The following is a 12,666-nucleotide window of genomic DNA, read 5'->3' on the forward strand; positions in this document are numbered from 1 at the left end:
CCCAGCACTGTGGGCTAGAATTCCCAATTATGCTTCCAATACACCAATACCAGCCTGAGTGTCTGTCTATCTAGAATCCACAAAGCATAGAATGAGCCCTCTAACATAGAATAGTGTTACTCAGCCAGGTTCCTGAGAATCAGTGTTCTATTTATTTTTTAAAAAAAACATTCTAGACTTCATGGTTGCAGAGGAATTTCTGAAAACAGGCTGGCAGTTTCAGCTAAAACAGGGGTAGAAAAAAGTCTGGATGGTGAGTCAGTGCTCTGCAGTCCTTTAAACAGAGTTGCTAGTAGATATTGCAAGGAAACATGGATGAAGGGATCCAAGGTCCTTTGCTCCCTAGAGAACTGGAAAAAAATTGGACCCGGAGCACTTACCCCCATAAGGCAACGGCACATGTTGGCATAGGCAACGGAGAAGTTTGGCTCGGAGATGGCCTTCTCGAAGATGAGGTCAATGACCCCCTTGAGGCGCTCCTCTGTGTCGATGGACAGCTCTGTGACCTGCTTCATCAGCTGCTGGAACATCTGCGGTGTCAGCTTGTTCAGAATGCTGCGCACACGCCGGAATAGTTCCTGTGGGAAGGGTACACCAAGACACAATGGGCAAGAAGAGTCTGCTGTACAAATCCCCTACTTGCTCGTTCCATTTCTACCCTCTGAAGGTGTGGACACAGCATGTACAAGGGCTCAGAAACCTGCCTAGGAGACAAGCAGCTCCAAACAGCCCCTGCCCACATGAGAATGGCAGCAATGGAGAGCTCCAGCCAGGAGTGGCGTTATCAGACCAGTCTTCGTCGGTTCAGGATGGGCGTATTCAAGCCTCTGCAACCCACAGGGGTCTGTGTGACGTGGGCTGGAAAGTGCCTACCTCTTCCCCTTCTCTAGGGGTATCTCTCGGTGCCGAGGGAAAGAATACATCATTCACTACTAGGTCTTCTGTGGCTCCCACATTTTTATCTCAGGATAAGCTTTTTCAATCTCACTTCTGAAAGTACCATTTTACACCTCAAAAGAGGTGATGGAGGTTGGAACACTGTGGGGTCTCAGCAGGAATGTCGACCTCCACACATAAAATACATTCTGTCCTGATAGCTCAGGGGAACGGTAGAGAGGGAAGGATGGAAGGAAAGGCTTTTCTGCCTCCAGAGAATAAGGGCAAACATTAGTCTCTTTCTTTGAGGCAGCTACAGCCTGGAGCAGGCGTGTCCCAAAAATATCAATAACCAACATGAAGATGTTGATGAGCCAAAATATAATGTGACTGAATAACACCCACCCCCCAGCAGCTGTCTTTCAGCAACAAGGCAATTGTGGGCAAAACATTCCTTCAGAAATTAAAAAAAAAACACCCAAATGTGAGGTACTTAGAAAGAAAGCTAAAGATTCTCTCCGCACCCTTCCCCTTTTCATACACTACTTAGAAGAAAAGTGGTCTGGTTCTGACGTAAAATCCCATCTCCAAACCTCGGCATGAATCACACACACACACAATGCCCACAGTTTGCTGCAACCATGGTTTAGTGCAGGGGGGCAGAACCTCTTTCAACCTGAGGGCCAAATTCCATTTCGGAAGAGCGCTCGGGGGCCATGTGCCAGTGGTGTGGCATCAAAGGCAAAAGGTTCAGGGCCAAAATACAAAAAACACCGAGACATAAAGCTCTTCCTGCCAGTAACGACACCTTAAGAGAGGCACTTCAACCTTTTAGAACGGCGAAAACCTGCACAAAAGCTGGGAAAGCACCAAAAGATTAGTCGGTGGGGGACCCTGGAGAGCCAGATTTGGCCCCTGGGCCTGAGGCTCTGCACCCCTGGTTACATTTGGATTGGGGCCAACTATGGTTAGAGCTAACAAGGTTTGCCTCCAAGTCAGGGTTTAAAATCATGGTTCATACTGGGCATGTACAAACCATGGCTTCAAACAATCGGTCCTCTTTAGTTCTAGTTACGGTTGGCTCCAACACAGATGGAAACACTAAAGTCCAGTTACAGAAAACCATGGAAGGAAAGGAGGAAACACACACTCAAGAGGGGAGGGAGAATGTGAATCTGTAGCACGCTCCCAGTGTCCAAGCTATGGTTATGTCTGAACTGGACCACTGTAAGCCCTCTTCCAGAAGGATCAAGAGACAAGTGGGGCAGGGCTATGCGCAGCACCGGCGCAGGTGGCGAGGCTGGTTCTTCACATCCACCCCAAACTGGCTCTCCAGGCCTGCCTCCTCCTCTCCTCACATAAGCAGCACTGAGCCTGCCAACATGGGAAGAGGGGAGGGGAAGGGAGGTGCACAACAACGCCACGCTTGCTGCTGAGAATGGAGGAGGCATGGAGCAGGAGAGCTGCTGTCCATCTCTCAGCAATGAGGCATGGGCACAGCTGGACATCCTTGTTGGTTGAGCGGGCTAGAAGGAAATAAGACAGCCCGGCTTCTGCACCAGGGCTTTTGCATCCTGCGACAGAGGGGAGCACTCACATTTCTCTATACTACCTCCTCCACAGTGGCAAAAGTGGAGTTGCCCTCTCTTTATCTTTTCCCTTCATCTCCCTACGGTGATGGTGCAAGTGTCTGAGCTGACAAGGAACTGGCAGGGGCCTCAGGCCAATAACCTGAACCTTGTGCTGGTTTCCTTGTCACCCTCTGGCTCTGGTATTACCTACTGTTTGCCTGCATTTTCCTAGTCCTTAATACCATTTAGAAAGAGGATTTTTAAAATCCATTATTTGTATATAAGTCACTTGGTCTTTAAATTATAAACTGTTGGACAGGAGAAGGGCAAACACTATTGTACCTAAGGCCAGGCTGAATCCGGATGGCTCAAGCTGGCAGCATAACAGCCCCCCCCCCCCCCCTGACTCACAAAAGCTTTCTGCTCAGTCACATGAATCCCTACCTGAGTTTTTACATTTTCAGGATCCTCTGGTTCACTCGCTCGCTTGCTGCTGGGCTTCCAGGCTTTCTCAGCCTTGTTTAGCTTGACATCTTCGTTCAGAGACACGGTGGAGATAATCTTCCGGGTCTCCTTCCGCAGGCTTTGCTGAGAACGGCGTTGCCCTGGCCCTGCAGGCTGTAGAGGCGGGGGGAGGGGGGGGGGGAGAGAGACACAGAAGTGATGTCAGCACTTCCCAGATGCACTAAGACCAGCCCATCACCCCTAATCACGCGCTCAGGAATAGCTGTGAGTGCTATGCTAGCCTGTTTCATGGCATGCTTGGCTCCAACAGATGGGGAGCCAACTGAAAGCTTCTTCACCTGCCTGCTCAGATCCTCAGTTCCATCACAGAGCATCAGTGGCCCAGACACGATGGCACTAACTAGGAGTTCATCATGAAGCCAAAGAGAACAGGGAATAGAAGACAGACAAGGGTTGATGGTACGTACTGGTCCACGGTTGGGTGGGGCTGGGCGGCCCAGATTGGCGAAGGAGGGCGTGAAGTCTGGTCCACAATTCATGGTGTTCAGGCGCACAGGATCCAGGGGTCGCAGGGGCATTTTATTTACCTGTTACGTCAAGAGACAGGGAGAGAAAAACACAAAAGGCACAGGTTTTGAAGAGCCCAAGGCTGAGCAGGGGCAATCTTCACGGGGATCGCTTGCCTTTAAGCAGATCTAAAATTCTACCTCTCGGAAATAATCACAGGCCTAATGCCATGCAGACTGCCAGATCTCCCTCTGCCCTTTGGATCCTACGCTGCCATGCTTCCCCTCACCCCACTGGGCAATGCCAACCCTGTCCCAAGATCATGAGTAGGGCTACACTGGCTACACCACGGAAGAAATTCAACAGAGGCTTCTACCCGACGTCTGGTGAATCCAACTGGAAATGAGGACTGACCTTTTCTAGGACCACCTCAGTGATATGGGGCAGCCCTTCGGGCTTCTGCATGCTAGCAAAGATGAATTGGAAACCCAGCAGGAACTCCCGGTCGTATCTCTTCTTCTCTTCTGGGTTGAGTGGCTTCCACTGTTCTGTTAAGGGAAGGAAGATGGAGAGGACCAAATTGAAGGGCACTGCCTCTTTTGCCACAGTTTGCACTCAGGCCAGGACAGGAGAAGGTTAGACACTCCCCAGAGCAGCAAGAAAAGAAAACATCTTCCCTCATTCACAGGGCAGTAACTTGTGCACTGTAAGCACCACCAGGGGTCCATAATTTCTGGACAACCAAATGTTTGTGATTGTCAGGATGCCGCCTCTCCCTCAAGGGGTGGGAGGTCTTATTCCTGACCTCATACGGCATCATGGTGCGAGATCAGGAACAATTCCCTGCTCCACAAGTCAGCTCCATGCTTGGAGCTGGGAAGGAGGGTGGAAAGACTGGTTCTTGGCCCTCCTCTTCAAATTGGAGAAGGCAAGGGCGGGGGGAGGTCTGTCCTTGCACGTGCAATGGGCTTTAGAGGGTCTTGGAAGACAATGGTTATTGAGGAGGCAGTCCCTGCCAGAGAGCGACAGCACTCTTGCCCCGGCAAACAGAATTGCGGACCACTCAGTATCATCTTCCCACAGGTGCCTGGCAGATGCTGTTACCCACCTTCCTTACATCCTTGACTGTCTTTCTGACTCTTGTACTCACACATCCTGGTCTTCCAGCCCCATCCTGATGATCTAACACAGACTGCTAGATCTCTAGGCAGGGCTGCCTGGGGGCTGCCTGGCTTCTCTACTCTGTACAGCACCTGGCAGCCACAGCTGCTGTTGCATGGCAGTCATGGCTGCTCTTTTTATGTAGCAGCAACTACTGTTGTTGCCTATGGGGTCCCCATATCTTCCTCACAGCCAGTTTACTCCGAGTAACCGAGGTATTTCCGAGATTAATCTCTTGAAGATGCAACACATTTACAACACCCCCTGCATCTTTGTGCCCATGCTGGGCTCTGGTTCCAAGAGGCAGAACAGGTGTTGGGAGTGGCCACACATACCCTGCATTCTCGGCAAGCTGCGATCCTAAGTCCTCACAACCTTACTTTCAAAACAGCTTTTCCTTGCCAGAGAAAATGAGGAAGGCACTGCAAAGAGCTGTTGTAATTTCTCTCTCTGGTGATTATTTGCTATTCTGTTCTTCCTCTCCCAGCATCAAGGAAAAGCTGCTGTTGCTGAGGGAGGGGGGAATATGCACAGCCCAGGTTGCTACTTTCTTGTTCTTTCCAGCAAGGAAAAGCCAGAGTTGCTCTACAGGCAAGTGGCTGCCACCACCAGCACTGGTGGCGACAGCAACAGGGGTTCACAGCTTGCTGGAGTGAGGAGCAAGGCACGCACCGGAAGGGGGCTGTCGGGCCACATGGGCCTCTCTACCAGCTGTTGGGACCAGGAGCCGATACAGTCACAATACAGCTTCTGTAAAGATGATGCCCTACTAAAAAGGGTAATGCACGAACCGTCCTGTATTGGTACTCCACATTCAAGTGATAGGATTGGTGGAGGGGCATTTCTGTGAAGCTGCTGCAGTAGTCCAAGAAAACCCAACAATTCCCAGGATGAAAGAGTCTGCTCAGATCCTCAGTTCCATCATGGTGTGTCAGTGGCCCAGACACGATGGCTCAAAATGGAGGTCATCACAGGAGGCTCAACAGGAAGCCACGAGAAAAGGACAACGACCGCCACCCAACTCAGGCTCACCTTCCTTGTAGTCGTACTTCTGGTCTGCCTGCTTGACCTTCTCAGGGTCTAGTTTGTCCTCCTTCTCTTCCCAGGTCTCCTCAGCCTCCTCCTGGGAACGCACTGGGGCAGGCTCCTCAGGCTCTGGGGCTGGCACAGGGGGGTTGTTCTCTGTCTCAGAGCCACCCTCACTGACCTAACAAGGCAGGCAGAGAAGAACAAATCAAGAATAGGCCAAGGTAGGACCCAACACAGACCCACGGCAGCTGGGGCTCAACAGCCAAACAAGACACAGTTGAGCCCCCAAGTAGACATCCCCAGTGAGAACTGCAGCTCAGAGAACAAAACACTTTCCTCTTCAGTGGGTCATGGGATTCCATCTGCCTTATCCTGTCTACCCCACACCTTCCCCAGGACTCCCAACTCAACAGAGGCTCACATGCAGCAGCACGAACACAGGATACATCTGTGCTACTGAATGCAAGCAGGTCCCAACTGGCTGAGTCATCATGGCTTCCCCCAAAGGAATCCTGGGAACTGCAGTTTTGCATGGCTGCTAAACGTTCTGCGTGCTCTTAAGCCAAGCCCTCCCACAGGGCATTCTTGGTGGCTGCTCTCCAGCTTTGGAAATCCCACCATCCTGAGGCCCTGTGAAAGCTTCAGGCCTTCCACTGACAACCCCTCTTTATTCAACCAAGCATTTGGGGTCAGAGGAGGAGACTGTCCTTAATGATGCTTTCTGCCACCAGTTTTAATGCATTTATACACACCTGTCTTGACAATAAGCACTACGTGGTGGCTTTCAATACCTTACTGTGAAGTTTTCCAACTTGGTGCCCTCCAGCTGTTTTGGACTACAGCTCACAGCATTCTTGACCATTGGCCAAGCTGGTAGGGGCCAGTGGGAATTAGGCTTCAACTCCCATCTGCCCCAGCCAGCAAGGCCAATGGTTGGGAATGCTGGGAATTGTAGTCCAAAACATCTGGGAGACACCAGGTTGGGGAAGGCTGCCCTCCTGTTTTAACCTGTTTAATTTGCAAGAAATTAGAGGTCTGATACCTTATTTTCATGCTGGATAGGCTACTTAACCAACAATCAATTATTCTGTTCTATCCCAGTGTGAATAATCTATTTTGAGCATTTGGTAAGGTTGCATTTCACTGTTAATGGCTTTACTGTAGAGAAACAGGAGTTTACCACAGCAAACTGGGTATTGGTTACGATAAAATGACAATATATGGTGATAACCAAGGATATGAATGTGAAGAGAGGTATGTAACAACCTGATTGAAAGAACAACAGCCACCCCAGTGTTCTGAAATAAAACTTCTAATGTTATCCAAATGATGTGGATGTTTTCAAAGTCTGTGATACACTATTAACTAGTTGCTGCTAGAGCTGATGGTGGAAATACATTTGCTGCCTTGTATAGATATTTTCAAAGACTGTATTAGTTTACAGTCTTTATACAATTATATCTATGCTTAACAAGGTGAGCATACCTTTATGAGCAGTTTTGATAAATACATTTCTTTTGAGGAGAAGAATATTTTTAGTGTTTTTTAAAGGGTATAATTTGGGACAGGGTGTTAATTTCCTACTATATTATTTTGTCATGACTCTCCTTGGTATTTGCACAATCTATGCTGGTCATGGGGATTGGGGGAGAATCAGAGATATATGTAGGGTGCTGACGTCCCAGTGGTTTCCCTGACCACTGTAAACTCTGCTCAGCAGCCCTCCCTTCTGGCTTCAGAGGTTTCATAATGAAAGCCAAGCTTTTCAAAATGTTGAAATCTGAAGCCAATGCCAATGCCTACGCTTGCTTGGTGTAGCTGTGGAATCCACACATCTCTTCTTACATTATCACCTGCCTCAACCCTTACTTTAAAAACAACCTTGTATTTAAAAGCGCTAGCCTGGTAGCCACAGGTGATGAGGAACTGCAAGCAAATGAGTGCATGGAATTCCATGAAGGCAAGTGAATAGCTCAGCAAAGCGGGGCTGGAGTGCTCTGTCCTTCTTTCAGCCTTCTGCTGGAGTGCTCCAACCCTCCTCTGCAGCCAGCAGAGAAATGCAGCTCTCTGTCCCTCCTCTGCCAGGCCCCAGCAGGCTAGTTAAAAATCTTGCAGACTAGCAACTTCTGTGGGATTATTTACAAGGCTGGTCTAAAAACCCAAATTAATGAGCATTATCTGTGAATGATTGATGATGCCCCTCACAGAATTACAATTCTCAAGGATTCCTTAGGCGATCATAGTGTAGTGTAGGCAATCATGGGAGGCAGCGGCACCGAGCCCAATGACCACGAACATCCTTCTACTTTGCCTGGCAAGGAATCCAGCTATGGTCCCCACCTTCTGACTGCAGAGGCCACCTACCTCTTTGAATGCATCCAGTAGGTCTCCAACAGCTTCCTTCTTGTTCAGGTCCTTCAACTTTCGCTTCTTCTTTGGCACCGATACAGCCACTAGACGGTTGTGAAGAGGGGTCGGGGAAGGTGAGCCACTAGCCACGGACTGACAGGAGAGTAGTCCCTGCCACTGAATGACAGCTGCCACTCATCAAGGGGGGTGGGGCGTTGTACCAGCAGCTTAACATAGGAATCGTGCAAATTAACCCCATGCAGTCAATTCATGAGGGTAACGTCACGTGGAATGCGGAATGTTATGTTTCCGATACACACATTTGTTATTACCTCCCTGAGAAAAGTTGTGGCTTACTTGCCATGAACACATGCTATACTGTTGGATAGGAATCTTAGGAATCCTAGAATAGTAAGGCTGGCAAGAACCATCAAGTGTAGAAGACCATAAATACGTGTGGGATGATAGATTCCTGGTGTACAGGAGACTGCCTCCAGCTCCTCCAGCATGGCTGGCTAGGGAATGCTGGGAGTTGTAGGACTTTTCTGTGTCTAAACATGCATAGGATAGCTACTTTAGTGTACTGGAACTACAACCCATACACCTTTGCTGTTTCTGACCAATGTATGGCACCCAACTGGAGGAGGACATTCTGGGACCGACTGTGGTACCCTTTCACAGCTCCTGAAAGGCGCATACATGTATTTACAGAGAAGTGCATGAGCAAAGCTCCACCACCCACCAGGCTAATAACAGCCTAAGGCTCTCTCTTCCTCGTGTCTCTTTAGTCTTATCTAAATGCATTTTTTAAAAATCCCCCCCCCCCCAATCCTCAGTGCACCAACCCCATGCGTTTTAATACCTCTTGCCATGGACCGAAAGCCTCCTCCAGCGTTTGTGTCGCAATACTGCTGCAAACACTGAAGAGGAAAGGCCTCAGGGAGCTGGATTGTAACTCAGCCCTCAGAACAACTGATTCTGTGAATTGTTCAATAACAACAATGCACAAATGGTCTACACAGGAGTGGGCTACTTGTGGCCCTCCAGATGTTTTGGCTTACAACTCCCAGCATCCCTCAGCATTAGCTATGCTGGCTAGGGCTGATGGGAGTTGTAGGCCAAAACACCTGGAGGGCCACAAGATGCTACCCCGGGCTACCATAAGTAATCGGGGATTGCCGCACACTGTAGCCTTCTTAAAGCTTGACAGTCCCTTGCCCTTTCACTGGCTGCTGCTGGTTTGGCCTCGGGGTATACAGCACTCACCTTGCGCAGTCACCTCCATGGCCTCCAAGGGTGCAGCTGCTGGCTGGGCACTCTGCTCTGGCATCTCAACCGGCTCCTCACATTCCTCCTCCTCTTCCTCTGGCTCCGGCTCCTCCTCATCGGCAGGCGGCGTGGCTAGCGGGGCCACCAACTCCTCGGCCTTCACCTCCTCGGGCTCAGAGATGGGGCTGACGTCCGACTCAGGCTGCTCCTCGAGCTCTTCGGCCTCCGGCTTGCCCAAGGCCCCCAGCCCATAAGGCACGGCCAGCTCCTCAGGCTGAGCAATGGGTGACTCCATGACTGAATCTGGCTGGGGCGGGAGGGCCTCTGGCGCGGGCTCTGGAATTCCCTCCTCCAACATGCCATTGGACTCCACTGGCCCCTCGGAGACTTCCTCCAGCGACGGTGGCGGGGTTGAGGGGGCCGCAGGCAGTGTGACAGGAAGCTCCACAGACTGAGGAGCCTCCTGCTGGGTAGTCACTGTCTCTGCTGGCACCAGCTCTTCCTCCATCGGCATTTCTGTCTGGGGAGGAAGCTCCAAAACTGGGCTAGCAGCTGCCTCCTCCCGAGACTCTGTGTCCAAGGTGGGAACATCCTCAGGGAGCACGGGGGGCCCTGGCACTGTAGTGGTGGCGCTAATGGGCTCGAGGATGTCTGCGGGGACCTCCGGCGGCTCGTCTGTAGTGTCCACTGCAACGGGGCTGTCTGGGTGCACCAGCGTCACCAGCTCTGCCTCCGGTATGAGGGGCGGTGGAGGAGACGGGGACGCCGATTTACTAGTCTCCAAGGGAACCGGTTTACTTACTGCTTGGCTGGTCTTGGGACGATCATCTGTAAAAGGAAGGAGATGAGGTGTTGAGTGGTGAGGTGCACGAAAGACACAGATTGGTTTTGCTGTCCAATCTCAAGGGACAAGAGCAACAGGGACCTCCAACCTGTAAAGAAGGGGTGCAGAACCTCAGGCCAGTAGAGCAAATCCGGCCCTCTGGGATTCCCCAAATGGCTTCACCCCCTTCCCCGGGCCCCACCCTCAACCGCCAATTGTTTGGTGGTTTCCCGTCTTTTGCACAGTTTTCCCCCCATTCTAAAAGGCTGAAATGCCTCCCCTATGGCTCAGTTACTGGCAAGAAGAGCTTCCCGCTAAAATAAGCTGGTATTTGGGGTCTTGGGCCCTGCCACTTTTACCTTGGGTCCCACCCAGCAGTGGAATGTGGCCCCCGAGAGCTTTTCGAAAATTGAATCCGTTCCCTGCGCTGAAAGAGGTTCAACTGCTTCCAAGTCAGGCCATGTAGCTGGTCACTCATAGTGAGAAGGAACTTTCAGGTCACAAAGGATGAAACCAGCCAAATGTGGGTAGGATGGTAACCTTTCTGGACTTATTTTTGCAAAGTCACTTTGCAAATAGGAGCAGACAAGCGAGTTCTGCAGGGAAAAAGTTATGAAACGGTGTTCCAAGAAAACCTAAGACATGGCATGGCTCTAGCCGATTCATATTTACTTATCTATTTAGGCTACTTCAACTGAAAGGTGACAGCAGCACCCAGAAGAGGGCAATGCCCAGAAACAAGGTGGGTTGCACAAACAACCACATATCTTCCTTCTCCTTGTGTAGGGTTTGTTTTTAAAAGAAGGAGAAAAACAGAGGGAGGGGAGAATAAAGATGAACATATATGATTTTAAAAAGGAAGAAGTTGGCCCCATGGGGCAGAGGCTAGGATTAAAGATTACTCCAAGATGAAAAGGTTGAAGGCTTCCAATGCCACCTCTCTTACTTCCTTCACATCTCTCCCTGCTTAGTCCCCATAGCACACTCTAATGACACCTAAGCCTCCTTCAGCATATTTTATGGAACGGTGGGGTCCTAATATATTAAATAAAAAATAAATGTAACAAATAAAAAAGCATGTTCTTCCTTGGTTTACCTATGCTTCCATCTACTTCTCCTTCCTCAGTTATCTCCCCTGTGTCGAAATGTCTACTGCAAGCTCACTGGGGCAGGGTCCTGTCTTCTTGCATTTTGTACAGTGCCATGCACATAAATAAATACCACCACTTGGAAGCTCAGGCCAGACAACACCGCCATTTAATAGGTTTCGTGAGTGTTTTATGACAAGAGCTACTCTACTCCCATGCTTGCCAAATGAAGAGGTTTTGTATTGTTTCTAGGCAGCCTTCCCCAACATGCCTTCCAGATGTTTTGGGCCAAACGTCCCAGAATTCCTGATCACTGGCCCTGCTGACCGGGGATGATGGGAGTTGAAGTCCCGAAGATCTGAAGAGCACCCCGTTGGGAAGATTGTTTCTCGGGGATTCTAAGGCAGGGGTAGGCAAGTTGAAAACCTCCAGATGGTTTAGACTATAACTCCCATCGGCCCCAGCCAGCATCATCATCCATCCATCCAAGGTGGGCTTTGTGTTGTTTGCCCCTGCTCTAAGGCTTCCGAATGCCACTGCAGTGGTAGCAGGCCAAGTGGACATGGGTGAGGGTTTTATTGCTAAAGGCCATGTATGAAGCAGAGGCAGGGGGCTGGGGAGAAGTGCAGCAGGTCCTAGGCCTGAGAAGTGCCATGGAGAGCCGTAACAGGAACCCCAGGAGTAATTTGCCCTCATCGGTGACTGTTGTAGGAGCTCATGCTTGAGAACAAAAGGATACAGCCTGGCTTGGCACATTGCCCGAGCCTCTCCATGAAACTGCTGGAGGACCCAGTCCGGCCACAATGCACCACTGAAAGAAAACACGCTGAAAAGTGCAATACATTTGGACTGCACAGCAGATGCATGTTTTAGGAAGGAATTTAAGGCAAAAGGGGGCGGGGTGTCTGTGAGCAAGAATTCTTTATTTATGTCAGGGATGGGGAATGCGTGGCCCTCTAGATATTGTTGGACCACCTTCCATTAGCACCAGCCAGCACAGCGGTCAGGGATTATGGGAGTTGTAGTCCAGCAACATCTGGAGGGCTACACGTTCCTCACCCAAGTTATGTTATCCTGAGGGCTCAGGGCAGCTAACAGCAGTTTAAGCAAATATTTGCAGGCCTATCCATGAAGATGGACGGCATAAAGGCACCCAAGAAGGGCACGGTGAAAACTGTAAGAGAAAAGACGGGGACGGGCAGAAGAGAGGCAAAGGAAATCTGGAAATTTTAAAAAACATGAACTCAACAAAAAACTCAAATCTGTATCCTGAATTAGCAGACACTACACTGATTTCACACGATGAGTTTATCCTGATTGCAAACAGACAGTGTCTTGCAGAGTGCCAATGTATACTAAGGAGGAGTTGAGCGAGGGACGTTCACAAGAGTAGGGTTGTCCAGCCACTGAAGTTTTTTTTTAAGTTGACTGGCCTTTTAAACTAATTAATCAAACAACCCAAAGCCACACTATAGAGAACGTGTTTGAAATATTGTAGTCCAGACACAGCATGTAGCTAAAAGGTCTG

General features: G+C 49.9%; 1 protein-coding gene and 2 non-coding genes across 8 annotated transcripts in view; all 3 read right to left on the reverse strand.

Annotated features, from left to right (window-relative positions):
- Positions 1-12,666, reverse strand: part of EIF4G1 (eukaryotic translation initiation factor 4 gamma 1) — an 84,165-nt gene that overhangs the window by 15,635 nt on the left and 55,864 nt on the right. For all 6 annotated transcript variants that reach the window (XM_084847645.1, XM_084847642.1, XM_084847643.1 and 3 more), the window contains 7 exons: positions 9,225-10,055; positions 7,974-8,062; positions 5,613-5,787; positions 3,834-3,967; positions 3,380-3,499; positions 2,892-3,065; positions 381-578 (listed from right to left, as the gene is read on the reverse strand). In XM_084847645.1, the coding sequence (XP_084703771.1) occupies positions 381-578; positions 2,892-3,065; positions 3,380-3,499; positions 3,834-3,967; positions 5,613-5,787; positions 7,974-8,062; positions 9,225-10,055 (1,721 nt within the window). The remainder of the gene's footprint in view (positions 1-380; positions 579-2,891; positions 3,066-3,379; positions 3,500-3,833; positions 3,968-5,612; positions 5,788-7,973; positions 8,063-9,224; positions 10,056-12,666) is intronic.
- LOC146351620 (small nucleolar RNA SNORD66) lies at positions 3,255-3,331 on the reverse strand. Its single transcript, XR_014789744.1, has one exon. It is a non-coding gene; the product is annotated as a small nucleolar RNA SNORD66 (small nucleolar RNA).
- On the reverse strand, positions 5,481-5,557 carry LOC146351621 (small nucleolar RNA SNORD66). Its single transcript, XR_014789743.1, has one exon. It is a non-coding gene; the product is annotated as a small nucleolar RNA SNORD66 (small nucleolar RNA).

This window comes from Heloderma suspectum, chromosome 3, assembly GCF_057233095.1.
Source record: "Heloderma suspectum isolate Gila_16-S chromosome 3, 16-S_ref, whole genome shotgun sequence".
Lineage (NCBI taxonomy): Eukaryota > Metazoa > Chordata > Lepidosauria > Squamata > Helodermatidae > Heloderma > Heloderma suspectum.